At 45.2% G+C, this 26896-nt stretch overlaps 2 protein-coding genes across 2 annotated transcripts; both read right to left on the reverse strand.

Moving 5' to 3' along the window:
- Nucleotides 1-237: 237 nt before the first annotated feature.
- LOC125549600 (uncharacterized) lies at nt 238-2426 on the reverse strand. Its single transcript, XM_048712963.2, has 2 exons — nt 2296-2426; nt 238-2185 (listed from the first exon to the last, which is right to left on the reverse strand). The coding sequence occupies exons 1-2, from the start codon at nt 2333-2335 to the stop codon at nt 282-284; spliced, it is 1944 nt and encodes a 647-aa protein (XP_048568920.2). The 5' UTR covers nt 2336-2426; the 3' UTR covers nt 238-281.
- A 3080-nt stretch (nt 2427-5506) lies between these two features.
- LOC147982621 (uncharacterized) lies at nt 5507-9605 on the reverse strand. The gene is made up of 4 exons (XM_087516367.1): nt 8639-9605; nt 8341-8447; nt 5726-7231; nt 5507-5629 (listed from the first exon to the last, which is right to left on the reverse strand). Exons 1-4 carry the CDS (start codon nt 9603-9605, stop codon nt 5507-5509), a joined length of 2703 nt encoding a protein of 900 aa, XP_087372493.1.
- Between the last annotated feature and the right edge of the window lie 17291 nt (nt 9606-26896).

Consider the following 26896-nt stretch of genomic DNA (forward strand, 5'->3'; position numbering starts at 1 on the left):
GCCTTTTTCATTTTAAATCACCTACACATAGCTTTGATCTTATATGACTTCGCTAGTTGTTGGCGTGTTTTCGTGTGTGTGAGTTGGTATTGGCTATGTGCATCCTATCTATGCAGAGGCCGGGTGTGTGCTCATTGTGTTATGAATCTTTTTGATGCTTCATTTTGAGTCAATAAAATCCACCCTTTGTCGAAAAATCACAAAGAAAATTAATTTTTTATTTCATTGCATAATACAAACTATTCACCATTGCATTAGTAATGCAACACATTACAACCAAGTTATCTGGAGCCGCACGGTGATAAGAATGATAAGATGCTACATTTATTCTTCTCATGTGCCTCAGCAACTGTGAGATGTAGCTGCTCATTGTCTTTGCTGAGGGCATCAATCTCACTCTTCTTTTCCTCCAATGCCGCCTTTAGTTTCCCATTCTCACCATCCTTTTCAGCAATGTAATTCTCGAGCTCCTCAATTTTTAGCTTGAGCTTGTTACCTTCAACCTTCTCAGACACTAGTGCTTTCTGGACTGAGTTCATCTCATCATTCAGGCGTGAATGCTTCGCATCAAGTTCAATACAGGATGCTTGCAGCTGTGAGACAGAAACGCCAATCTTCAACAAGTCATCCTTCAGCCTATCAGCCTCGACATCTTTGTTGCGCCCTGCTTCCTCAGCTGCTTCCTTGCTGGCGTGGATTTCCTCTATCTTCCTCTTGAGGCTCTCTACCTCCTTCATGAATTTAGCCTTCTCGGCGTCAAATGACTTCACAGCTGCCTCCTTCGCCTCCGCCAATGCAGCCAAGTCCATCTTGAGGCGTTTTACCTCTAATTCAGACATGGCATGTTTCTGCTCTTCTATTAAAATCTCCAAACGAAGCTTATCCTTTTCACCCTCCACCAAATCCTTCTTGGTTTGGATTTCCTCCACCTTCCTCTTAAGAACCTCCAAATCCTTTGTGATTTTTGCTTTCTCGGCGTCAAATGCTTTTGTAGCCGCCTCCTTTGCCTCCACTAATGCAACCAGTTCCATCTTAAGGCTCTTAGCCTCTGCTTCAGACATGCTTTGTTTCTTCTCTGCAGCAAAAACCTCCAACCGAAGCTTATCATTTTTACCCTCCAACAAATCCTTGTTGACCTTGAATTCCTCCAGATTCCCCTTAAGATCCTCCAGTTCCTTGAGGATTTCAGCCTTCTCGGCATCAAACTCCTTGGCAAGAACCTCCTTGGCCTCCTCTACTGCACCCAATTCCATCTTCATGCTCTTAACCTCTGCTTCAAATACACCATTCTCCTGCTCTGCAATCAAAATCTTTGACTGGAGCTCATGGTTTTGACTCTCCACCGAATACTTGTTGGCCTGGATTTCCTCTATTGTCCTCTTAAGATTGTCCATTTCCTTCATGATTTCTACCTTCTCGGCTTCAAATGCCTTTGCCGCTGCCTCCTTCGCCTCCACCAATGCACCCACTACTTGCTTAAGGCACTTAACCTCTGCTTCAGACTGCCTACATTTCTCCTCCGCTGTGAAGACCTCAGACCGAAGCTTATCATTTTCTCCATCCACTAAATCCTTATTTGTTTGGATTTCCTTCAGCTTCCTCTTAAGTTCCTCTAATTCCTCGGTGATTTCTGCATTTTTTACATCAAATGCCTTGGCGGCCGCCTCCTTGGCCTCCGCCAACCCACCCAGTTCTATCTTCAGCCTCTCAATCTCTGCTTCGGACATGTTTTGCTTTTCCTTTGCGATCAAAGCCTCTGAACGAAGCTTGTCATTTTCGCACTCTGCCAAATCCTTGATAGCCTGAATTTCCTCCAGCCTTCTCTTGAGATTCTCCGATTCCAGCCTGATATTTGCTCTCTCATCGTTGAATTCCTTGGCAGCAGCCTCTTTTGCCTCCGCCAGCGTGCCTACTTCCTTCCTGAGCCTCTCAACCTCCGCTTCAGACTTGCCACATTTTTCCTCTGCGATCGAAACTTCCGACCGAAGCTTATGGTTTTCAGCCTTGAAGCTTCTCTCCACCTCTTCCTTGTGGCTTGAGATGGCCTTCGTCTCCTCCAGTTGCTTCTCCAGCTTGCCCTTCTCGCAGATCAGCTGGGTAATTTTGCGCTCCAGTTCCCACACCCTGTCCCCAAGTGTGGTGACCTGGTGCGACAGGGTCCTCACCCTAACATCTGTGAAGAGATCTGCAACGACATACATACGTACTGTACGTTTTAGAGGAGAGAGCTGGTACACTACACGCACAGTATTGCACAGATAAAAAAAAAAGGGAAGATGATGACTTAGCACACACCCGCAAACCAAGGCGCGTTTGGCGCCGACATGTCTGTCATCTGCCGCTGTTGTCGGAGGTGGAATGGAAGACGCGTCGCTGTCTCGCTGTGCACCACACCAGACGGAAAAGAGGAATATATATACCTGCTGAAGAAGCAATAACTGAAGGGCAAGAAGGAGGAGAGGATCAAGTGTCCATGACTCCATGAGCAAGAGGGAAGAAGCGTGGGGAGACAAGGGAAGGGATGGAGTGTGGGTGTAGAGGAGAGATGGAGTGTCGGTGGGGAAGAAGGATGGGTTTTGTTTGGTTTAAGATTTAAGAAGAACATTCAACATATTCCGACTATCTAGCTGCAAGGCATCGTTAACTGCAGTCGCAAGGCATCCTTTTCTTTTCTTTTCTTTACTTTTTGCAACAGTGCTCGATCGCATTATTCTTGTTGCTTCCGTTGCAAAAAAATCAAAGGACAGAACGGTTAGATTCCTCGCAACTCCCAAGGTAATGTATAGCAGGAGTACTAGTAACTCTTTTTCCGTTTTTATATCGAATTTGCTATGTACCAAAAAAAACTCAAAGCGAGGATGCTGACGGTGTGAGATGCTGGTGGTGGACTAAAGCAGTTTGTTTCCTTCAAGCCGTGCCATGCCATGGGAGGTGCAATGTGAGAACCATATCCGTCAGGGAACAATTTCCAAAGTAGTACTTCACGTATGAGTATGACCAAGGAATACTACAAGTCATGTCGTTTTTGTTTAATTGTCGTCATGGGCTCACGGCCTAGATGACGGATCTCAAGATCCGACCACCCAGCCGTAGGCCGACGACCTCCGACGGAGGAGATGGCCACCAGCGCCAATCCCAAGGCCATCGCCTCGCCGCTCGCCCGCCACGAAGACGCCGTCACCGCTGTGCCGCGCGAGCCCTGCGCCCGTCCATTACCACCTGGATAGGCCACCCCGCATCGGCCATCCTCGAGCACCGGAGAAAAGGGGTCCCACCATAGGCCACCGTGATGGGCTTTGCCCAGGGGGCTCCGGCAATTGGCGAGTCTGGGCGGGCTGCGGGCTGGGAGAAGGGAAGGGGAGGAAGGCGCGCTAGCCCGCGGGGGGACGACACAGGATTTATTCTCTTTCTGTCTTTCTGTTTGAGCAAAGTTGGGCTCTTTGCTTATTTGCATTCTTGCCCCAAAACGAACAAACATATTGGGCCTTATCCACGCAGCAACAGCAATGAAGCTAGCCAGTCCACACAAAAGTCACACATCATGTGGTCAATTATTCACCATTCTTGTACTCAAATCCACACATCAGAATACAGGGAATGATTACCCCTTAAAAAAAAAGAATACAGGGAATGACGCAAACCAACCTGTGGTTGGATGGTTAAAAGGATTGTGGTATCCCAGCCCACAAGGGTTCAAGTCCTGGTGCTTGCATTTATTTCTGGATTTATTCAGGGTTTCCGGCGATGTGCATTCAGTGGGAGGAGACGTTCCGGTCGACAAAGAATACAGGGCATGATGTACTGCCGGTCTAGCCACTAGAGCATCTTAGTATGCCTGTGCTGCGGTGACTCTGTGGGGAGGCGGTGACGAGGAGGAAGAAACTCTTCAACCTATGCCATCGGCAATGAAGGGGAGGTTGGGTGTGGCACTGCGAAGGGCTCTGCCGGACTATTGGAGGATCCATCGAGCCTTCGTTCAGTGCTGTTGTCGAATCATCACCACCAAGAATTGATGCATATATGAAAAGTCTGTTTTCTTTTACTTCCCTAGCCAATAATGTAGTATTCGAGAATATGTATAGCTCGGTAGCTAAGCTTTTAATCAAATCAAGGCGCTGCCGACGACGATCCAACCACAGGGAACTTCCTTGGGGACAAACTGTTGGTGCTCAGGCCCAAGGACGACACCTTGGCTCCATGCCTCTGCCCCACATCATACCCAGCTCTTCTATACGCGATGACCGCCATGGCCCTCGGTTCCTAGTCCATCTCTTGGACTCGACGACGGTGGTGCATGGTGTCATCACCCTCTTGAGGGCGTCGTTGTGTACCCTCGGTTTCTGTTGGTTGCATATGTCTTATGGGGTCGGGTTTGCCTTCACGCTGGCATAGTGCATCCTTGCCTCTGGCTAGGGGTGGTTTCGATGACTGCCTATCTTGTAGACGTGTGTTCGCGGTCTCCATTCTCGGTCCATGTCATCTCTTGGCCGGAGCGGCGCTCCATGGCTCGGAGCGAGGTGGCCATCTCGATGATGGGTCGGACCTTTCCGGAGATGGCTCGGTGTGTTCAGCTCCTCGTGAAATGGTGGTTTCTCATTGTGGCACGGTTTCGGTCCTCTTCAAGAGTCTTGGTTGCAGTGTGCTAGGGGTGGCGGCTCCTGCTTTTCATGTTTGGCATTGGGTTAGTGGCACTTGTGCCACTCTCTTGGTGCCTTATTATTCTTATTATTTTTCATTCCGACCTGCATGTATGAGGGTTTCCTCACCACTATGTCTTTATTTATAAGGGGGGGGGGGGGTGAGGAGCCTGTTTCGAGAGATGGCGGCCATGGCGGCAGCCTCTCGCGACCCTTCTCCTTACACTTAAGGCTTGCCTCCTCTCTTGGTTTCAACTGGTAGCTGCGGCTGCTCTCCCTGCCCGGCGTACACTGATTCAGTTGTAAGAATAACTTGGCAGAAGCGTTCCTACTCCCTCGTGGGGAGCCGCTGGGGTTTTATTGGTCGATGGCATAACAACTTGCCGTGAGGTACAAGGATAGATCGATCTCTAGGATCGTTATAGAAAGAAAGGTATACGGGAGAGAGAGAGAGAGTCTGTTGAGATTACAACTGATCTAATTCTAACACCCTCCCTTAATCTCAACTATCCTATGTTAAGATTCTTGTTGAATTCCTCAAATGGCTTGATTGATAAGGCCTTGGTGAAACCATCCGCTACCTGATCTCTGGAAGGAATAAACGTTATGTCCAACTTCTTCTCTGCAACTCTTTCTCGTACAAAATGAAAATCAATTTCAATATGCTTGGTTCGTCCATGAAATATGGGATTAGCAGAAAGATAGGTAGCTCCCAAGTTATCACACCATAAACATGCCACACGATGTTGTTTAATTCCCAACTCATTGAGTAATGATTCCAACCATATGATTTCCGCAGTAGCATTTGCCAATGACTTGTATTCCACCTCAGTACTTGACCTTGACACTATAGCTTGTTTTCTAGCACTCTAAGAAATAAGATTTGCTCCAAAGAAAACTGCAAAACCTCCAGTTGACTTTCTATCATCACTACATCCTGCCCAGTCAGCATCAGACAAAGCACTAACAAGGGTGGAATTAGAACATTTGAACTGAAGCCCCAAGCTCACAGTGTGTTTCATATACCGTACCATTCTCTTAACAGCTGTCCAATGTACGGTTGTAGGTGCATGCAAGTATTGACAAACCTTGTTAACAGCAAAGGATATATCTGGTCTTGTCAATGTTAAAAACTGCAAAGCTCCTACAACACTTCTGTACCTTGTGCTTTCTTCTTCCTTGAGTGGCTCACCTTCAAAAGCTGAAAGTTTCTCTGAAGAAGACAATGGTGTAGGGGAAGACTTACAATCCTTCATTCCCATACGAGCTAGAAGTTCAGTGGCATATTTTTCTTGACTCAGTACTATGCCATCTTGAATCTTCTTAACTTCGATGCCTAGGAAGAAGTGAAGATCACCAAGATCTTTCAAAGCAAATTCTGAACTCAAATCATGCAAAAGAGCATTAATAGCACTTTGTGAAGAACTTGCAACTATAATATCATCAACATATATTAGCACAAATATGACTGTATTTGCCTTGTTATAAATGAAAAATGACGTATCAGCTTTAGATGCAACAAAGCCAAGGAGCTTTAGCTGAGAGCTCAATCTTGAGCACCATGCTCTGGGTGCCTGCTTCAAACCATATAGTGCCTTGTCATGTTTGCATACATAATGAGGTGTTTTCTTATCTACATATCCTGGTGGTTTCCTCATGTAGACCTCCTCTTCCAGAACACCATGCAAAAACGCATTCTGTACATCTAGCTGTCTCAAATTCCATCCCCTAGACACATCAATGGCTAGCACAAGCCTAATAGTTGCAGCTTTAACAACATGACTAAGAGTATCTACATAATCTAACCCATAACGTTGTTTAAAACCTTTTGCAACTAAACGTGCTTTATACCTGTCAATTGAGCCATCTGCCTTCTTTTTAATCATGTAGACCCACTTACAATCAATGATTTTTTTGGCTCTCTGCTCGGGCACAAGATGCCAGGTCTTGTTCCTCATAAGTTCCAGATATTCTTCATCCATTGCATTTTTCCACTTTGGATCTCCCAATGCATCATCTAGTTTTGTTGGTTCTCCTGCAACACACAACATGCCATACGGTACGGTGCCATCAGTTCGGACCTTTGGATGTCTTATACCTTTTTGTAGCCGTGTTGTAACACGTGAGAGAGGCTGAAGTTGACGTGTATGCCTCTGCACAGAAGGTGGTGTAGACGAGTTGGCCACAGAGGATCCTGGAGAGCTCTTGTTTACACTTTCCGCACCAGATCCTGGCTCAGATGATGTGGCCTGTGGTGTGCCAGAATCTGCAGTAGCACCAGATTTTGCAGCCGCAGAAGATCCGCCGCTGCATGCTGGAGATCCCACACCGCACGAGTTTTCTGCATCAGCCGTCGCTGTCGCGGGCCCACGCGTGGGGCGCGAGGTAGAGCGTGTCGCAACACGTGACGGGGCATCTGCTGGTTTGCCAGGCGCGCGACCCGATCCCTGGTGTACAGGAGTTCCAGGCGCTGCCGGATCTTCCTTGTGCTCCGTGCCGACTTCGTCATTTTGTTGCACATGAAATATGGGCTCTTGTTCATCAAAATTTAGATCATTTTCTTCACCAATTTCTGCTGCATTTTCTGCATGACCCTACACAACAGGAAATACAACACCAGTACTAGTTGGATCGTCAGTTGGGTTAGTACAATTGTCACCCCCTTGATCGAAATTTTGGAGATTTTGTGGTAGGAGAAGAATTTATTTCCTAAGGAGTGCTCCGGCATTGGGATGAAGGGACTCAAAAGGAAACACTGATTCATCAAACACAACATCTCGTGAGATGTAGACCCTACCAGTGGAAACATCTAGACACTTGACTCTTTTATGAATAGGACTATACCCAAGAAATACACACTTCTTTGAGCGAAAAGCAAGCTTTCGTGTATTATAGGGACGGAGATTGGGCCAGGAAGCACAACCAAATACACGAAGTGATTTATAATCAGGAGTAATACAAAATAGACGTGTGATGGGTGTCTCAAATTTAATGACTTTGCTAGGAAGCAAATTTATGAGATATGTAGCAGTTAAGAATGCTTCATCCGAAAATTTTAATGGCATAGATGCATTTGCTAGTAGAGCTAGCCCTACTTCAACAACATGGCGATGTTTTCTTTCGGCAGAACCATTCTGTTGATGTGCATGGGGGCATGAAACATGATGTGAAATACCAAGTTGCTGAAAAAGAGATTGAGCTTCTTGAATTCACCTCCCTAGTCAGTTTGCATGGCAATGATCTTTGTGTCTAGTTTTCGTTGAACAAGATTTTGGAAGTTCTTGAAAACTTGAAACACCTCAGACCGTTTCTTAAGAAGATAGATCCAAGTAAATTTTCTATAGTCGTCAATGAAGCTTACATAATATGAGTGCCTACCAACAGAGGTAGGTGCTGTCCCCCACACATCTGAGAATACAAGTTGTAAAGGTGCAGTGGAGACACTAACAGAAATAGGATATGGCAATTGATGACTTTTAGCTTGCTGACATGGATCACAAACTGACTCAATACTAGACTCATGACAATGAGGGAGATTATTCTTACTAAGAACGAGCTTAACAATAACTGATGATGGATGACCTAATCTACTGTGCCACTTTGCTGAAGAACGCTTGACAGCAACAAAAGCTTGTTTGTTTGATGATGGTGATGAAGATATGAGTGGGTAGAGGCCTCCCACACACTTGCCCGTAAGAAGTACTCTCCTCGTGTCCAAATCCTTAACCAAAAAGAAGTAAGGGTAGAATTCAATGAGAACACGATTATCAAGAGTAAATCTATGAACAGAAACAAGATTTTTTGATGTTTCTGGCATATATAGAATTCTATTTAGATGTAAATCTTTCATGGGGGTTTTGACAACTGAACTACCAACGTGAGTAATTTCCATACCAGAACCACTCGCGGTGTGTACTTGGTCGTGTCCATGGTACTTGTCTCGGATCGTCAACTTGTCGAGCTCCCCCGTGATGTGATTTGTAGCTCCGGTATCTACATACCAATTTGTGTCGATGCCGTAGGAGTCAGTGACAGCATGGACCTCCTTCTCCTCATACTCATCTTCTTCATAACGATCCCAACATTCACGAGCGCCGCCACGATGATGCTTGGTGCAGATTTGGCACTCGGGATAATCTCGGTGCGGTGGACGTTGTTGCTGCTGCTGTTGGAGACGACCACCTCGCCCCCCTGTTGCTGCCAGTTGGGGCAGAGGGAGATCGCCTTCCACGGCCGCAGCCCCTGGAGCCGCGCGCGCCCCCTGGACCTGTACTGACCGCGGCCACGTTGCACCAGGTTAGCTGAAGTGTTGAAGCCGCCATCTCCTCCATCTCCCAGCATCTCAATGCGCTGGTCAAAGGATGCGACCTGAGCAAAGAGCTCATCAACGCTGATGGAGGTCTTGACAACACCGATTGCCGCCACCACTGGATCATAGTCCCGATGCAATCCGGCAAGCACATAGTCCACCATCTCAGGATCGGAGACTGGACGTCCTGCTACTGCGAGCTCATCCCCAAGACTTTTCATCTTGGAGATGTAGGCGGTGCTAGACATAGTTCCCTTCTTCGTGGTGGTGATGGCGATCCTCAGGTTCGTGATGCGGGACTGGGACTGCGATGCAAAGAGTGTGGTGATGCCGGTCCATAGATCATATGTACTTTCCTTACCCGTGAACAGGATGAGGACCTCCTTTGATAGGGAGTTCATCGGGTAGCTGAGGACCTCTTGGTCCTTTGATAGCCATGGCGCATAGAGCGGATTGGGCACCGCTACCATGGTCTTGTCCGACTGCTGCTGCTCCACTCTAGCCGGGGGCGCCGCGTCGGTTCCATCCAGGAGCCCTATCACCTGCGCTCCTCGCAGGGCGGGCATGACCTGGGCCTTCCACTGGAGGAAGTTCCCCTTGGTAAGCTTCTCAGCTAGTGGAGCTCCAAGGTTGAGGACGACCTGGGACGAGGAAGACATGTCTATCGATGGGTTTTGTTCCTGGTGAGAATCGATCGATGGGGATGGCTTCGATGGCTAGATGGGAAGAGATTTGGCTCTGATACCATGTAAGAATAACTTGGCAGAAGCGTTCCTACTACCTCGTGGGGAGCCGCTGGGGTTTTATTGATCGATGGCATAACAACTTGCCGTGAGGTACAAGGATAGATTGATCTCTAGGATCGTTACAGAAAGAAAGGTATACGGGAGAGAGAGAGAGAGAGTCCATTGAGATTACAACTGATCTAATTCTAACAACCACTAGTACAGAATCCTCAATGGCGAACACCCAAGGTAGCTGCTGTTCTGGGAGGCCATTGACAGCGCTCACAAGCAGTATGCAGTAGACAAATTAAGGTAATACAAATTCTTTTTCTGATTGTGGACAACTAAAGGAAAGAACAATAACTCCTGCATGATCCATCCTTCCCATTGTATTAATGTCATGATCTTGCTTACCTTCTCAGATTTCCTCCCGGCGTTCCTGATATTTGCATGTTTCTCAACTCAACCTGTCCTGTATGTGTTTTACTTTTATTTTAGTTTTTTACACACTATTTTTATTTTAGTTGATAAGTCACTAACATCTGCAAGAGATGATTGTTATGTATGGCCGTGTGCTTCTTTTAACTATATTTCTACAATCAAATAACAGGACCGTGGTTGGGTTGAAAACTTGAAACCTGACACTTCACACCTTCCTTTAGTTGTTTTGGAAAAAACATTCCTTTAGTTGTTTTACCTTCTCAGATTTCCTTCCGGCGTTCCTGATATTTGCATGTTTCTCAACTCAACCTGTCCTGTATGTGTTTTACTTTTATTTTAGTTTTTTACACACTATTTTTATTTTAGTTGATAAGTCACTAACATCTGCAAGAGATGATTGTTATGTATGGCCATGTGCTTCTTTTAACTATATTTCTACAATCAAATAACAGGACCGTGGTTGGGTTGAAAACTTGAAACCTGACACTTCACACCTTCCTTTAGTTGTTTTGGAAAAAACATTCCTTTAGTTGTTTCCAGCTCTCAAGTTTGGAAGGAACAATTGAATATTTTATCGGTAGACACACTCAGGTCAGTTTGATATTTTTTCGGGGAAACAATTTCCTAAGCATTCACCAGAGCCATATCACACTCTTTACTATACAAAACCTACAGGGAGTTAGGAACAATAGATCCCAATCTCAAATCTCCATGGAAATTGGCATATGCGGCAACAACTTCATGGGCCAAAGCATCACTCTCCCTTCGAATTTTCCTGATGCAACTGGTCTCAAAGTCTTCCACGACATTTTTTATGTCCTCGTGTTATTGGGAACGCTAATGCCCTACTGACAGAGACAGATTGGATCTCCTAGAGAAGATTGGTGCAGTCATTTTCCGGGATTGGTGAGTTGCAGTTTGAGCACTAATTGGGACGATCCCTCTGCATGTCATTGAGGGCCAAACTACATTAATTCTGATTTTCAGGAAGAGGAACAAAAAGAATGGGATCCCAATAGATGCAAGGGTGATACCAACAAGAAGGCAACTCCAGCTCAATGGAGGATGGTTAGAAGAAGAAGGGCAAGGGGAATGGTGCCAAGCCGCGGAGCTAGCTACCCCATGACTATTTCCATTTCAGGCGGGGATAGGGAAGCTATATGCTCAAAATTACAAAGAGCTTACATAACTGTTCAGTTTGTCGAATTTGTTCATGGTGTATTGAATTGTACCTCCACATGGATAGGTGAGAATAGTGGGGTATCAGAGATGAAGTTCGATGCTTCTCGAGGACCTGATAATAGCATTTCAGGATGTAACGGTCACCAACTTGTTCTTTTCTATTTTCTCAATAAGTGTCTTCTTAATTTATAGACGGTAATTAAAGTTATCACCAGCAAAACTGAAAGCATCTTGCTTTTATGTTGGATCTAGAAACAAGGCATTGACCAACGTGATATTTCTTTTGTTGTTTGTGATTTGATGTGAATACAATGTTAGAGAATTATGATTATCATAGCATGTTTGGTAACATCGCTTCCTTATACTGAGGGACCACAATTCAAATCGATGGAATGTGAGACAATTTTAGCGTCAATCTTTTCTAATATCAATGTCATCTTTCTATGAAAATGGGCGGGCGACAAGCTCCAGTTCGGTTAGCACGTTGTGCATGCCCCTTTGTATAGCTCGGTAGTTGCAACATGTACTTGTATATGACTCCTTCGTGGGCACACCTAACGTAAATGGTTTGTATTCCATAATCCAAGTTGGTAATCAGAGTTTCTTTCCTGTACCTCTTGTCACCACCCGCCACTGTGCCCACCCACCATGTTTGTGCTACCCTTTGTCCCATCTCTCCCCCTTGTGGCATTGTCCTATTCCTCTGTTTTCCCCTCCATCCACAACCTCACCTCTTTTCTTTTCAGAACTGTATGGAACATGTTTGACATGGATTGATTTTCTAGCGTGATTCGACATATGTTGAAACTAATATTATGCACTGAGTAAGGTACAGTTAATTACCTCGCACCACCTACCTTGAAATTACTGCATAATTTTGTTTTGCTACCATATATCCATGTTCTATTGATTGGATCAAAATGGTTGTATCCTTAGTTCAGTTTTTAGTTTTCAAAGTTGTCCAAGTAGGCGCAGTTCTATTATGGCTCCAGTCATGCTGCTATTGTACTGGCCGTGGCCTGCTGCACCTCACGTGCGGTTGTTGGCCTAGACTACTTCCGCCCTTGCTGTTATGCGATATGTCCTGAACTGTTTCCTAGTGTCTTGTTTGATTGCCGCTATCTAAAATATCTACATTGTTTGCAGAAACTACTTGTGATGAAGCAAGCTCCATATTGTGCACTTGGTCAAGTTGCCTACTATGGTAGCCAACTAAAACAAGGACCTAGAGGAAGGGCATGGGTGGAGAAAATGGATTGGGGACTCGTATTTAAACTGAAGGAGGAGCATTTGGTAGACGGAAAACTCACACCCGCGCTACTTACAAAATGGAACTTGGAGGCGAAGACTTTATTTGGCAAAAAGATAGATAATCACACTTTTCATGAGTGCTATGATATGCGGAGTGGTGAGATACATCGTCAGCGTCCTGCAAGGGCTGACAATAGAGATAATAGTGGTTCTGCATCGAAATCTAAGTACAGCAGGCTAGTTGGTATGACTCATTAATTATGATCTATGGGCGGAAGTGATTAGTGGGCACCTGGAGGAGGAAGAATGAAGTGGCTAAGTGCCTATGTTGTTTTCGCATTACATGATCTGTCCAGTCTACTTCTCTTTGTTTCTTACAAGCGAAACTCCATGTTTTTTTCAGGGATCTGTTCTTTCAATTATGCTCACCCAACGATGCAATAGGATTTGTGTATCTTAGAAACCTTGCTTTGTTATGATAGAAATTTTTCATGGTACTGCTTGCAGACATAGAGCGTATATATGCACCCTAGTAGTATTTGCTGGAAGCAGCACTAGAAAAATTATGCCCATGAGGGGACAAATGAAAAACACGGAGGGAAGGAAAATACCTCCATACACTAGTGCAGAATCGCGCTTTAGCGCCGGTTCGTAAGGGCCTTTAGTGCCGGTTCTACAACCTGCACTAAAGAGTGGGGACTAACCCCACCCCCCTCCCCCTAGTACCGGTTTGGCACGAACCGGCACTAAAGAGCCACCACGTGGCACGAGTAAGGCCTGGGTGCGGGTAGACCCTTAGTACAGAATGTTGGGGGGTTTTGGTTTTATTTTTTATTTTTCCTTTAATTTTGTGTTTTCCATTTAATTCTTTTTTGTTTGCTGGCATTTTACGGTACTACATATTGTACACTTATGCATATATATAAATAGATTTTCTCATAGAACCGATCATATATATATATATACACTTATGCATATATATATATATATATATATATATATATATATATATATATATATATATATATATATGTATATGGGGTCGCGCTATTCGTCACCCTGAGTGAGGAATAGTTATTCTTCACCCCCCTCTATTTTAACATCAATGCACCGTAATTTTACGTTTCTTAAATTTTGTCTTATTTCGGACATAAAAAGAGACCGTAAGAAAATATATAATCGCCGTAAAAAATATATTATGTTACATAAATTACAAATGTAAAAACATAGTGTAAAATGTACATAAAATGTAATTTTTCTGATCTTCTGACTTTTTTTATGCCAAATTTTACAAAGTGAATCAATATGACTGTAACTATTTGTATTTGAAAACATAATTTATTTATGAAATGATCATAATATTACCTCGTGTGAAGAATAAATTATTCTGCACCCTGGGTGATGAATAGTAACACTATATGTGTGTGTGTGTGTGTATATATATATATATATATATATATATAGCTATTCATCACCCTGGGTGAGGAATAGTTATTCTTCACCCCCTCTATTTTATCATCAATGCATCGTAATTTTACGTTCCGTAAGTTTTGTCTTATTTCCGACGCAAAAAGGACCGTAAGAAAATATATAATCGCCGTAAAAAATATTTTATGTTATGTAAAATTACAAACGTAAAAAACATAGTCTAAAATACACATAAACTGCAAATTTTCTTATCTTATGACCTATATTTTTATTTTCTTATGTCAAATTTTACATACTGAATCAATAGGAATGTAACTATTTGAATTTGAAACGTAATTTAATTATGAAATGATCGTAAGATTACCTCGGGTGAAGAATAACTTATACTGCACCCTGGGTGATGAATAGTAACATATATATATATATATATATATATATATATATATATATCACGCTATTCGTCACCCTAGGTGAGGAATAGTTATTCTTCACCCCGTCTATTTTACCATCAATACACCGTAATTTTACGTTCCGTAAGTTTTTGTCTTATTTCCGACGTAAAAAGAAACCGTAAAAAAATATATAATCATCGTAAAAAATATTTCATGCTATGTAAAATTACAAACGTAAAAACATAGTGGAAAATACAGATAAACTGCAATTTTCTTGTCTTATGACCTATATTCTTATTTTCTTATACTAAATTTTACGTAGCGAATCAATAGGAATGTAACTATTTGAATTCCAAACGTAATTTAATTATGAAATGATCGTAAGATTATCTCGGTTGAAGAATAAATTATTCTGCACCCCGGGTGATGAATAGTGTATATATATAACCATTTTCCTATATATATATATAATGTCTCACAACCACCATTAATTATTCACACATACACACACACATATATATATATATACAATTTCTCCTACATATTTCCTTGGTGCCTTCGGAGCACGATGACAAGTGGTTCATGGGGGTGCTAGTGGGTAATAGTATTCTCCTTTCGGATTTATGACCTGGTCGAGCAAAAATCCCGCTATTTCCTCTTTAAGTGCTAGTATGCGCTCCGTTGGTAGGAGCTTCTCCTGCACCTCTTTTGAACTGTTAAGAAGGAGATCAATATGCAAGTGTATTAGTTATGTGATTAGATATCGATAATGATGTAAATACCGTGAATATTATTCTGGTAAACGTACCCATTCTTGTCTATCAGATTTGCTTCTTTCGGACGCCATCATGCGAATGTTCTCGCAAACGTAGTATGCACACAGATCAGTCCCCGGCGCCTGCTTCAAGGCCTTTACGAGAATGGAATTTAATCAGATAATGATTAATCAAACATGATAATTAATTAATGGTATTGAAACAAGGATTAAAGAGATGGTAGCTAGCTAGCTAGTACTATTTAATTACTTACCTTGGGTCGCCACCAATACAGCTTTTTTTCCAGTTGCCTGGAATCACCTTGATGAACTTTGCCCAAGCCTTGCCCGCCAGCAAAGAAAATGAATGAAGGGGTTATTAAATAGTTGATATCAGGAAATGACGAAGTAATTAAATAGGCCGAGATATAGTTAATAATGATTGAAATTACCTGGCGACTATCCCCTTCAGGATGGCGAAGTCACTTTCTTCCTTAAGTAGTGAGTTTAGTACTTCAATTGTTCCTTTAACAACTTTAATGACTAACATGATCCAGTGGTAACTGCATGCGCACACGTTTGCATGTCTTAATTAAGCGGGCATGTGCACAACACTAATCAACTAGCCTAAACCCTATACACTTAATTATTAACATCTAGCTAGCTAGTAAGAAAAAACAGATTTTGTAGTACAAGATAGTGTGACTCACGGGAAGTTGTAAGGAAGTAGTATATCTTCATTGGTATTGAGGCGCTTGAAGAACTCTAGCATGCTTTCCTCTAAACTTGCTCGACAACTTAGAATTTTACATGTGTGTTCATTAACGGTATTTGGGTCAATTAACCCAATGCCATAACGTCCAGATTTTTTCATTTCATACATCTTCATCCTACATAATACAACAGAAAAGAATATAGTGAGGATAATTACAGGTAATGATTGATCAAAATGATCACTACAGCTAGCTTGAGACTTAAATTACAGAAAGAAATCACTTACAGACAATAGCAATTGACGATAGATTTGTCGAGTGCGTCTTGATTGAATAATTGAAATAGTTCTGTATACTCAACAGCTAGAGCTTTCTCATGGAAGTAATGCTCCTTCTTGACATTCACCATGAGGGACTCTCGATTGGAAATCTTGGTAATGTTCATGTACCATTGATGCAATTCATACATTCTCGTTGGGTGGTTCTTGACCTGCTCGGGCTCGACCAAAGGTTGGCCCCGGACATATTTCCGTTTTATTTCCTCCTCTCTAAGTGGAGACATGAGCTCGATGTCGAGGAGTTGTCCAACACTGATACCGACTCGTACCGCTCCTTGGTCATGTCGTAAGGCCTATGAGGAAGAGGAGCGATGCTTGGACCATATTTATATCGCTTGCCTCCGCATGTTCCTCCTGTACTACCTCGACTCGTACCGCTACGCACCATAGCTGCAGCGGCTCTCTTCTACGATTGCTGAGGCAGCGGAGACGGCTGACGTGGCTGAGTTGGAGCAGGAGTCTGCTCACGCATTGGTGGACTTGGAGGAGCGGGAGTCTGCTGACACGGTGGCGGACTTCGAGGAGGAGTCGGCTCATGCGTTCGTGGACTTGGAGGAGCGGGAGTCTGCTGACACGGTGGCGGACTTCGAGGAGGAGTTGGCTTACGCGTTCGTGGACTTGGAGGAGCGGGAGTCTGCTAACTCGGTGGCGGACTTCGAGGAGGAGTCGGCTGACGCGGTGTCGGTGGCCTTCGAAAGATGATGCAATCCTTTCTCCATAGGATGATACGATGTATGGCCTCTCCCAGTGTGTGCTCGTCGTCACCTCCAGCAATGTCAAGCTCTAGCCCCGAATATTGGTCCACCACCTCATCAACCAAGACACGAGCATAGCCCGCTGGAATCGGGTTGCAATGGGAAGATGCTTCGGGGGGATTTGTAAAAGCAACGGCGTCCGCCACCTTCATGGATATGTTCTTCATTTTGAAGTGTAGCTCACGGTTAGTGTTCTCTATGATGTCATCCACAGGGTATGTATCCAGCAGTGCGTCTCCCAGGGCGGAACCATTGCTGCTTCTTGGCATGGATGGGACGGTGCTATCCAATGCTGGATCATCCGCTAGCTGCTGCCGCTGCTGAGACCCCCCTTTCCTGGCTAAGTGAGTCGATCTGCTGCTGTTGCCGCTGGAATTTGAGTGCCAAGGCCTTGAAGGTGTTCTGCTTCCTGCTTCCTCTGCTCCTTCTCCAGCTTCCTCTTCTTGTCCTCCTCCATCTTCTTTCTTGCACGGCACCTGTAGTCGTCGTTTCATTCCGAAAAGCCCTCATACCGGGGAATAACGCCCTTTCCTCGTGCTCTTCCCGGGTGTTCAGGATTTCCTAGGGCGCGCGTAAGCTCACCGTTCTCTCTGTTGGGCGTGAACTCCCCTTTTCAAGCATCTTCTATTGCGTCAAGTAACTTTTGTTCGGCTCCTTTTAGACTTGCCTTCTTCGAAACCAGGCCTGTGTTCGGGTCCAATGCCCCCCCATGCGTATAGAACCAAGTTCTGCACCTGGGGGGCCAGCTCCTAGTAACTGGAGTGACCCCTGCATCCACCATCTCTTGCTCAGACTGATCCCACTTAGGCATTGCTACAGCGTAGCCACCTGGCCCCAGCCTATGGAACTACGTCTTTTTTGCAGCATTGGACTTGTTTTTTCTCGACCATTCCTTAGATAATTCAGATTCCTTGAATTTCACGAAAGCGGGCTAGTGTTCTGTTTGCTTCTCCAGTGTTCCCTTGAATTCTAGAGTCTTCCTTTTTGCAGCGACATAGTTGGCCCATACAGTTTTCTTGTGGGTGTTGAATGCAATTGCCATCTTCCTAAGAGCGGCATCCTTGACTTTCTGCACATCTGCATCAGTGAAATGATCTGGTAGGGTGAAATGTTCCATCAGAGATTCCCAAAGCTTTTCTTTTGCTCTGTCGTCTACCCAATTAACATCTAGACGTTTAGTTTTTGGCTCTTTCCATTCTTGAATGGAGATTGGGAGTTGGTCCTTCACAAGAACTCCTCACTGACGAACGAACTTGTTCGCAATGTTCTTAGGCATGAGGGGTTCGCCATTAACTTTGATGGAATCGATGTTGTACTTTACACCCTCCTTCAACTTTTTGCCCGGGCCTCGCATTGTCCTGCTGTCTGTAGAAGCAGATTTTCTCGATTCGGAGGGCTGAAAGAAGAAAGATCGATTCGTTAATATATCTTCAAATAAAAAAAACATGTGATGATCACCAGATGCCTCCTTCTATAAATATACCTCGCCGGTAGTCTTTGTTATTTCAAGATCAACATTGTCTGCGTCATCATAAACATTGTCTGCGTCATCATAATCATAATCATAGTTCATGACTTCATCAGCTCGGTCGTCGAGATCGAATATCTTATCATCACCCTCCCCGGTATTGTTCAGATATTGGGAGCCGTCATCTGCTTCATTCAGATCATCTGGCCTGCGAGGGCTGCGTATGATCTCGAACATGGCCTCTTCTCCCTCTCTGCCGGTATTGTCCACCATAGCTTTTATTTAACTAATCCAGAAGAAATATAAAACAATTTAGAATTCAAATTACAATGCATGGATGCAATCAATAAGGAAAAACTGAATCATATAGTACATAATATGCATCGTCTCGAGTAATATATAATCTCGAATACATCGTCTCGAATAATATATAATCTCGAATACATCGTCTCGAATAATATATAATCTCGAGTACATTGTCTCCAACAATATATATAATCTCGAATACATCGTCTCGAATATTATATATCAAATACATCACTGGCTAGGTAGGTAATAAAGATCGAATACTATAGAAGAATCTAGGCCACTCGCGGTTCCTGGGGCGCGGGCGGTGGACACCCAAAGAGAAGGAACCATCACAGGCTCATATCTCCGGTCATCTACCCAAAGAACCTGCCAGGTATTGGAGAACCTGACGTCCATAGCAGCCATGTAGCGATGGACGTGCTCGTCCTCCTCCCTGACATGGCGACACACCACTTCCGGCAGGGCCGACTCCCTCTGCACCGAATGTGGCCCAACCAATCGAACGCCACCAAAGGACATCAGGGTCGATGACGGGACCCGAGGCCGGGTTCCTCACCAAGCGGCGCGCCCCTGGAGGTAGCACCTCCCAGTGCCAGCCTGGCGGAGCCCAGTCCGGGACATGGATCAGCCGGACATTGTCGCGAAAGGGTCGACGGCGAGGATGCGGGTCGGGCATCGTCAAGAACAAATACTATATGCCCACAAAAAGTAACATTTTTTAAATTATTGGATTGTGATAACTAAAATTCTATACAAATAAGCACAAATAAGGGTTCAATGTAACTTAGCTTCTGTTTGCGATCGCTCGAGTGTCGATCTTCTGGCCTCCTTTCTTCTTCAAGGGTCACGAAGATGAAGGAGTGCCGGGCTAACTGCTAGAGCCGATTCTCACAACTGCGCCCCCTACCTGGCGCGCCAAAGATGTCGGTGGGAACGACACCTATGGGATCACAAGAATCCCTACTACGGTTGCGGGGCGCGGGGTCGTGAGAAGAGTGGATCAAACAGATAGCACACGGTTCGTTTATCCAGGTTCGGGCCGCGAGGATGCGTCAAACCATACTCCTGCTTTGGTGGATTCTATATTTGTGTTCTTGAGCTAGCTATGGGGCGTGAGGAGCTCCAAAAAGCCGAATCCCCTTCCTGGTCGCCTCAGGCCTCCTTTTATAGGAAAGGGGTCGCCACAGTGGCACACAGGAGGTGGAAAGGGTACAGTGATGTGAGGTTATCCCTCGCATTACATGACAAGGCATATTTAATGCGTCTTTCCCAGGTGTCCTTGCTTTATCGGGGATGGGGGAGAGCCCTGTCTCATCCGTCGCCGCTCCCTCTCGTGTCGACACGCGCCCTGGCTAGCGGCGCCATGTAGGCAGGCAGGCAGCTGAGGTGGCGCAGTGGTGGGTCTCCACGAAGACCCGCATGCCGCCACGCAGGTGCCTGCCCAGCTGGTTGGGTCGGCAGCTGCATGCGAACGGCGGTGGAGGTTTGACTGGCGTGGTCCTGATGGTGGCCCTACGGGTGTTCTTGGCAAGGGCCTTGCCGGGGCCCCGGCAAGGGTCTTGCCGTGGCGCCTGCTATCATCCCCGGCAAGGATCTTGCCAGGGGCCTTGTGGTCCTCCTTGGCTGGGATCCTGCCAAGGATCATCATCTTCTAAAGGGTGTATCTGATCTTGAATGTCTTCACAAAGATCCGCATGCCACCACGGGGATGTCTCCCGAATCCTTGCCCCATGGGGATAGTGGACTCAAGGGTGACTTACTCCCTAGGTGTGGGGCGAGCTGCCACGGCAAGGGTCTTGCCCGGTTTGCTAAAACCGCCTCCCGCCAAGGATCTTGCCGGGGGGGGGGGGGGGGGAGTCCGCTTCATCCCCTTTTCTCTTTGTGGTCTTGGTCTTGGCGTCGTCCTGCTTCTCCTTAGCTTTGGCCCTTACCTTGGCTCACCTCCCTTGCCTTGCTCAGTGTGGTGGTGCCCGTGGCTCAGACTGCCCGTGCACAGTTATAGGGGTACAAAAAGTGTACCCCTCTTTTTGTACACCGACAGGCAGCCTCTTCGCGTCCTTCTCCTGTGCCTATATAAGAGAGGTCGCTCCTCTCCAGAGAGACACAACAGAAGCTCCTCTTCCTCTCTTCACAAAGTTCCGACCACTGCGCTGCTGCTACGTTCTTCCCCATCCCGTCTTGCGGCGTGCACCACAGGTCGGGACAGTAGGCCTCCGAAACCGCACCTTTTGAGTCCAGTACGGGAGAAGGGTGATAAGGTTTTTGGGAACGCTCAGCGTGACTACTGGCTACTTCATCACGGACGATCCGGTCACCGACGACTACTTCCCCGACGACCACTTCTTCCCCGACGTCCATGACCTCCTTGATGACATGGCAGGCGAGGACACCGACCCCAAGTCCAGTGCTTCTGCTGGTGCTGTCCCGTACGTGTTCTTGTCTTTCCTGTTAAAGGTTCTGCCGTAGTTCCTTGTTCTAGTCCTTGTCCTACACATGATAGGTTCTACTTCATATATGCTACTTGCTATACTGTCCGGTTTAGATATGGTAGGCTACAGTTCATATATGCAGAAGCTATTTACCTTCTCTCTGTCAGAACGCATGACTTGTTTTATCTCTACTATATTAGTCATGCTTTATCTAGTATTTCTGTTAATAAAATCATTTGGTAAGTTGCTCATATTTCCAACAATCCGAAAACCTTATTATAGGCAATTTACCCCAAGTGGTTTTGCTGCTTCCATGAGACCTCCTATGTTTGAGGGTATCCACTATAAGAGGTGGCGCGTGAGAGCAGTCTTATGGTTTCAAACCATGAGTTGCTATGACGCCACTCTTGGCAAACCTGAACGAGAGCTTGATGCTCAACAGGCACAAGCTTTTCAGAAAATGGATACTCTGTTTAAGGCTGCTCTCTTGAGTGTTCTTGGTGAGAACATAGTTGATGCTTATGCGTCAATTGATAATGGAAAAGATATGTGGGATGCACTCGAGGCCAAGTTTGGGGTCTCGGATGCTAGCACTGAGCTGTACATCATGGAGCAATTCTATGATTACAGGATGACTGAAGAGCGCTTCGTGGTTGAGCAAGCTCATGATATACAGTCATTTGCTAGAGAACTTGAGCACTTCGGTTGCATGCTACCGGACAAGTTTGTTGCCGGAGGTATCATTACTAAGCTTCCCCCTTCATGGAGGAACTTTGCTACCTTGCTGAAGCATAAGAGGTAGGAGTTTTCCGTCCCGGATCTCATGGGCACCCTTGACGTGGAAGAAAAGGCGTGAGCAAAGGACACACGTGCTCAAGGTATTGAGGGAGGATATAGTGCCAATGTGGTACAGAAGCATAACTTCCAGCCCCACAAGTTCATGAACAAGGGCAAGTTTGATGGAAAAGCATAGTTTGATGGGAAGAACAAGGCTGTGCAACACACGAACTTCAAGAAGAAGAATGGCAAGAAGAAAGGTGCTTGTCATGTGTGTGGGGATCCTGATCATTGGGCTCCTAGTTGCCCTAATCACTATGACAAGCGTCATCTTGGGAAAGGCAGCAAGACCGCTAATGTTGTCATTGGAGACAGTGACATGAAGGATGCTGGGTATGGTATATTTCCCACTATTCTTTTAGTATGTCATTCTCCTGACTGGTTGATTGACACGGGGGCTAATGTGCATGTATGCAGTGATATTTCCATGTTTTCGTCTTATCAGACCGCAGGGACTTCAGCCGTGCTGATGGGCAACGGTTCAAGTGCTTCTGTTCGTGGTGTTGGCACGGTCGATCTGAAGTTTACTTCGGGGAAGATCGTGCGGCTGAAGAACGTGCATTATGTCCCCTCCATTAATAAAAATCATGTTAGCGGATCTCGTCTGTGTGGAGATGGATACAAGCTTGTCTTTGAGTCGAATAAATTTGTAATATCCAAGTATGGAACCTTTGTTGGTAAAGGCTATGAGTCAGGAGGCTTGTTTCGTTTATCCTTATCAGACGTTCGCAATAAAGTTGTTAATCATATTTGCAACAATAGTGAATCCAATGTGTGGCATTCATGTCTTTGTCATGTTAACTTTGGTTGCATGTCGCGACTAGCAAAGTTGAACTTAATCCCTAGTTTCACCCCCATCAAGGGATCTAAGTGTCAAGTGTGTGTGCAAGCTAAGCAACGTCGCAAATCTCACACGACTGCGGAAATAAGAAATCTTGCACCACTAGAGCTCATACATTCAGATCTATGTGAAATGAATGGTGTGTTGACAAAAGGTGGAAAGAAATATTTCATGACGTTAATTGATGACTCCACTAGATACTGCCGTGTGTATCTTCTGAAATCTAAGGATGAGGCTTTGAACTTTTTCAAGATCTATAAAGCTGAAGTGGAAAACCAACTTGATCGGAAAATCAAGAGGCTTAGGTCCGACCGTGGTGCAGAGTATTTTTCCAATGAGTTTGATGCTTTTTGTGCGGAACATGGTATAATCCATGAGAGGACGCCTCCCTACTCACCTCAGTCAAATGGGGTGGCCGAAAGAAAGAACCGTACTCTAACTGATTTGGTTAACGCCATGTTACACACATCGGGTCTCTCCAAGGCATGGTGGGGGGAGGCGATATTGACAGCATGTCATGTCCTGAACCGAGTCCCCACAAAGAACAAAGAGATAACTCCATTCGAGGAATGGAAGAAGAAAAGTTTAAAACTCTCTTATCTGTGAACATGGGGTTGTTTGGCGAAAGTGAATGCTCCAATTTCCAAGAAGCGGAAGCTTGGACAAAAGACTATGGATTGTGTTTTCCTGGGATATGCTTTTCATAGCATTGGCTATAGATTCTTGGTTGTAAAATCTGAGGTACCTGACATGCATATCGGTACGATCATGGAGTCGAATGATGCGACTTTCTTTGAAGATATCTTTCCCATGAAGGATATGGCTACCTCATCTAATCAGGAGATGCCTAGTTCATCGAATCAGGAACCAGTTACAATTACCGAACCTACAATTTCGATGGAACACTCTGAAAGTCCTGTGGAGGAGAACAATGAAGTTCCTATTAGGAGCAAGAGACAGAGGACTGCAAAGTCCTTTGGTGATGATTTTCTTGTCTACCTCATAGATGACACTCCCAGTTCTATTTCAGAGGCCTATGCATCTGAAGATGCTGAGTATTGGAAGGAAGCGGTTCGTAGCGAGATGGATTCCATCTTGGCGAATGAAACTTGGGAGATAACTGATCGTCCTTATGGGTGCAAACCTATAGGATGCAAATGGGTATTCAAGAAGAAGCTTAGGCCTGATGGTACTATTGAAAAGTACAAGGCTTGGCTCATGGCTAAGGGTTATACCAAAAAGGAAGGTGAAGACTTCTTTGATACTTACTCACCTGTGGCTCGACTGACCACTATTCGAGTTCTACTTTCACTAGCTGCCTCGCATGGTCTTCTCGTTCATCAAATGGATGTTAAGACTGCTTTCCTAAATGGAGAGTTGGACGACGAAATTTATATGGAACAACCAGATGGGTTAGTACTAGATGGTCAGGAAGGGAAAGTGTGCAAGTTCCTGAAGTCTTTGTACGGACTTAAGCAAGCACCCAAACAGTGGCATGAGAAGTTTGAAAGAACGTTAACAGCTGCAGGCTTTGTTGTGAACGAAGCTGACAAATGTGTGTACTATTGCCATGGCGGGGGCGAGGGAGTTATCCTGTGGTTGTTTGTTGATGTCATACTGATTTTCGTAACCAATCTGAATGTTATTAAGGAGGTCAAGGATTTCCTATCTCGTTGTTTTGAGATGAAGGATTTAGGAGTGGCTGATGTCATTCTGAACATCAAGTTGTTTAGAGACGATGATGGTGGGATTACATTGCTTCAATCTCACTATGTGGAAAATATCTTGAGTCGCTTTGGCTGTAGTGACTGCAAGCCCTCTCCAACACCATATGCTGCTAGTGTGTTGCTTCGAAAGAATCGAAGAATTGCTAGAGACCAATTGAAGTATTCTCCGATTATTGGCTCGCTTATGTACTTAGCCAGTGCTACAAGACCTGACATCTCTTTTGCTGTTAGCATACTGAGTCGGTTTGTTTCAAAACCAGGAGATGTGCATTGGAAAGCTCTAGAAAGAGTTTTGCGTTATTTGAAAGGCACTGCAAATTATGGAATTCACTACACCGGGCATCCAAAGGTGCTTGAAGGGTATAGTGACTCAAACTGGATCTCAGATGCTGATGAGATAAAGGCCACGAGCGGTTATGTATTCACTCATGGAGGTGGCGCTGTTTCATGGAAGTCTTGCAAGCAGACCATCTTAACGAGGTCAACAATGGAAGCAGAACCCACAACACTAGTTACAGCTACGGTTGAAGCAGATTGGCTTCGCCGGCTCTTGAAGGACTTGCCGGTTGTTGAGAAACCTGTACCGGGTGTCCTTCTGAACTACGACAATCAAACTGTGATCACGAAAGTGAGCAGCTCAAAGGATAACATGAAGTCATCAAGACACGTTCAGAGAAGGTTAAATTCTGTCATGAAAATGAAAAACTCCGGAGTTATTGCGTTGGATTATATCCAAACGTCTAAAAATCTGGCAGATCCTTTTACCAAGGGTCTATCACGTAATGTGATAGATAATGCATCGAGGGAGATGGGTATGAGACCCGCAATATGAGTTGTTCACAGTGGTAACCTATTCTTTGTGATCGGAGATCCCGTGAATTAGATGTGGAAGACAAGCTGTTGGTCAACTGAGAGGAGAGTATCCTTACTATTCACAATACCACTCCATGAAGATGCAATACTCTCCTAATCTGCATGGCAGGTTGATGTATATCTTAATGTGTTCTAAGTGGCTTATTTAAGCAGAGATGCTATCCTGCAGAACATCTTTTGAAGAACACACCTGTATGAGTCTGATTGTCAAACGTCGCAACCTACGAGAGTAGGGTTCTCTCTAGTAAACTCATGAAAGGTCACGGAGTATGACGCATAAGCTCCACCCGCGGGGAAGATCCACGGTAGCCACGTATCGGTCAAGGCTTTATGTGAAGCTAGATTTGCAGAAAACTTGCAGTTCAAGGCCCAGTCCACTGTTCAAGTTGCTTACTAGTGTAGCATAGAGTTCTAGGTGGAAGTTCAACTTAACAGTCTCCACTGCAGTACTGGTATATAAAATAGTGTTTTGGAACCAAAGGCAAATTTCTGTGTGCGTCTGGGATCTGGTGGGGGATTGCTGGAATTTAGTCTATTTTGGTCAGCCCAATAACAATTTCAGAAATTCCTAATAAATCCTAGAGGCCCACTTAGCCCGTTTGTGCAAGGCATTGGATACTACTAAAGTTTAGTCCCACATTGCTAGTTTAGTGGGAGTTGGACCTCCTTATAAGGGAGGTTCTTTCCCCACTTGTACGAGCAAGAAAACAAGAGGGATATCCACGCGCGCTCCTCCTCCGCCGGCCGCCTCGCCACGGCACGCCTCGTCACGACACGCCGCAGGTTGCGGGAATGAGCCGAGCCTATATCTAAATTTTTGCGACGCACGACAGGTATACGAAAGGTCACGTGGGAGTTGAAACGTTTTCTCTAGTGGACACTGAATTCGAACTGCAAGACTCTTCGGCCGCTGCCTGTTCGCTTCGTCTCCCTTCGTTGTTTCACCTCCTATCGTAGCCTCTCGCGTCCTTCTCCTGTGCCTATATAAGAGAGGTCGCTCCTCTCCAAAGAGACACAACAGAAGCTCCTCTTCCTCTCTCCACAAAGTTCCGACCACTGCGCTACTGCTACGTTCTTCCCCATCCCGTCTTGCGGCGTGCATCGCAGGTCGGAACAGTACGCCTCCGAAACCGCACATTTTGAGTCCTGTATGGGGTGATAAGGTTTTTGGGGAGCGCTCAGCGCGACTACTGGCTGCTTCATCACGGACGATCCGGTCGCCGACGACTACTTCCCCGACGACGACTTCTTCCCCGATGGCCACGACCTCCTCGACGACATGGCAGGCGAGGACACCAACCCCAAGTCCAGCGCTTCTACTGCTGCTGTCCCGTACGTGTTCTTGTCTTTCCTGTTAAAGGTTCTGCCGCAATTCCTTTTTCTAGTCCTTGTCCTACACATGATAGGTTCTACTTCATATATGCTACTTGCTATACTGTCCGGTTTAGATATGGTAGGCTACAGTTCATATATGCAGAAGCTATTTA

The sequence above is a fragment of the Triticum urartu genome, chromosome 3A (assembly GCF_056163025.1).
Source record: "Triticum urartu cultivar PI428250 chromosome 3A, HENAU_Tu73, whole genome shotgun sequence".
NCBI lineage: Eukaryota > Viridiplantae > Streptophyta > Magnoliopsida > Poales > Poaceae > Triticum > Triticum urartu.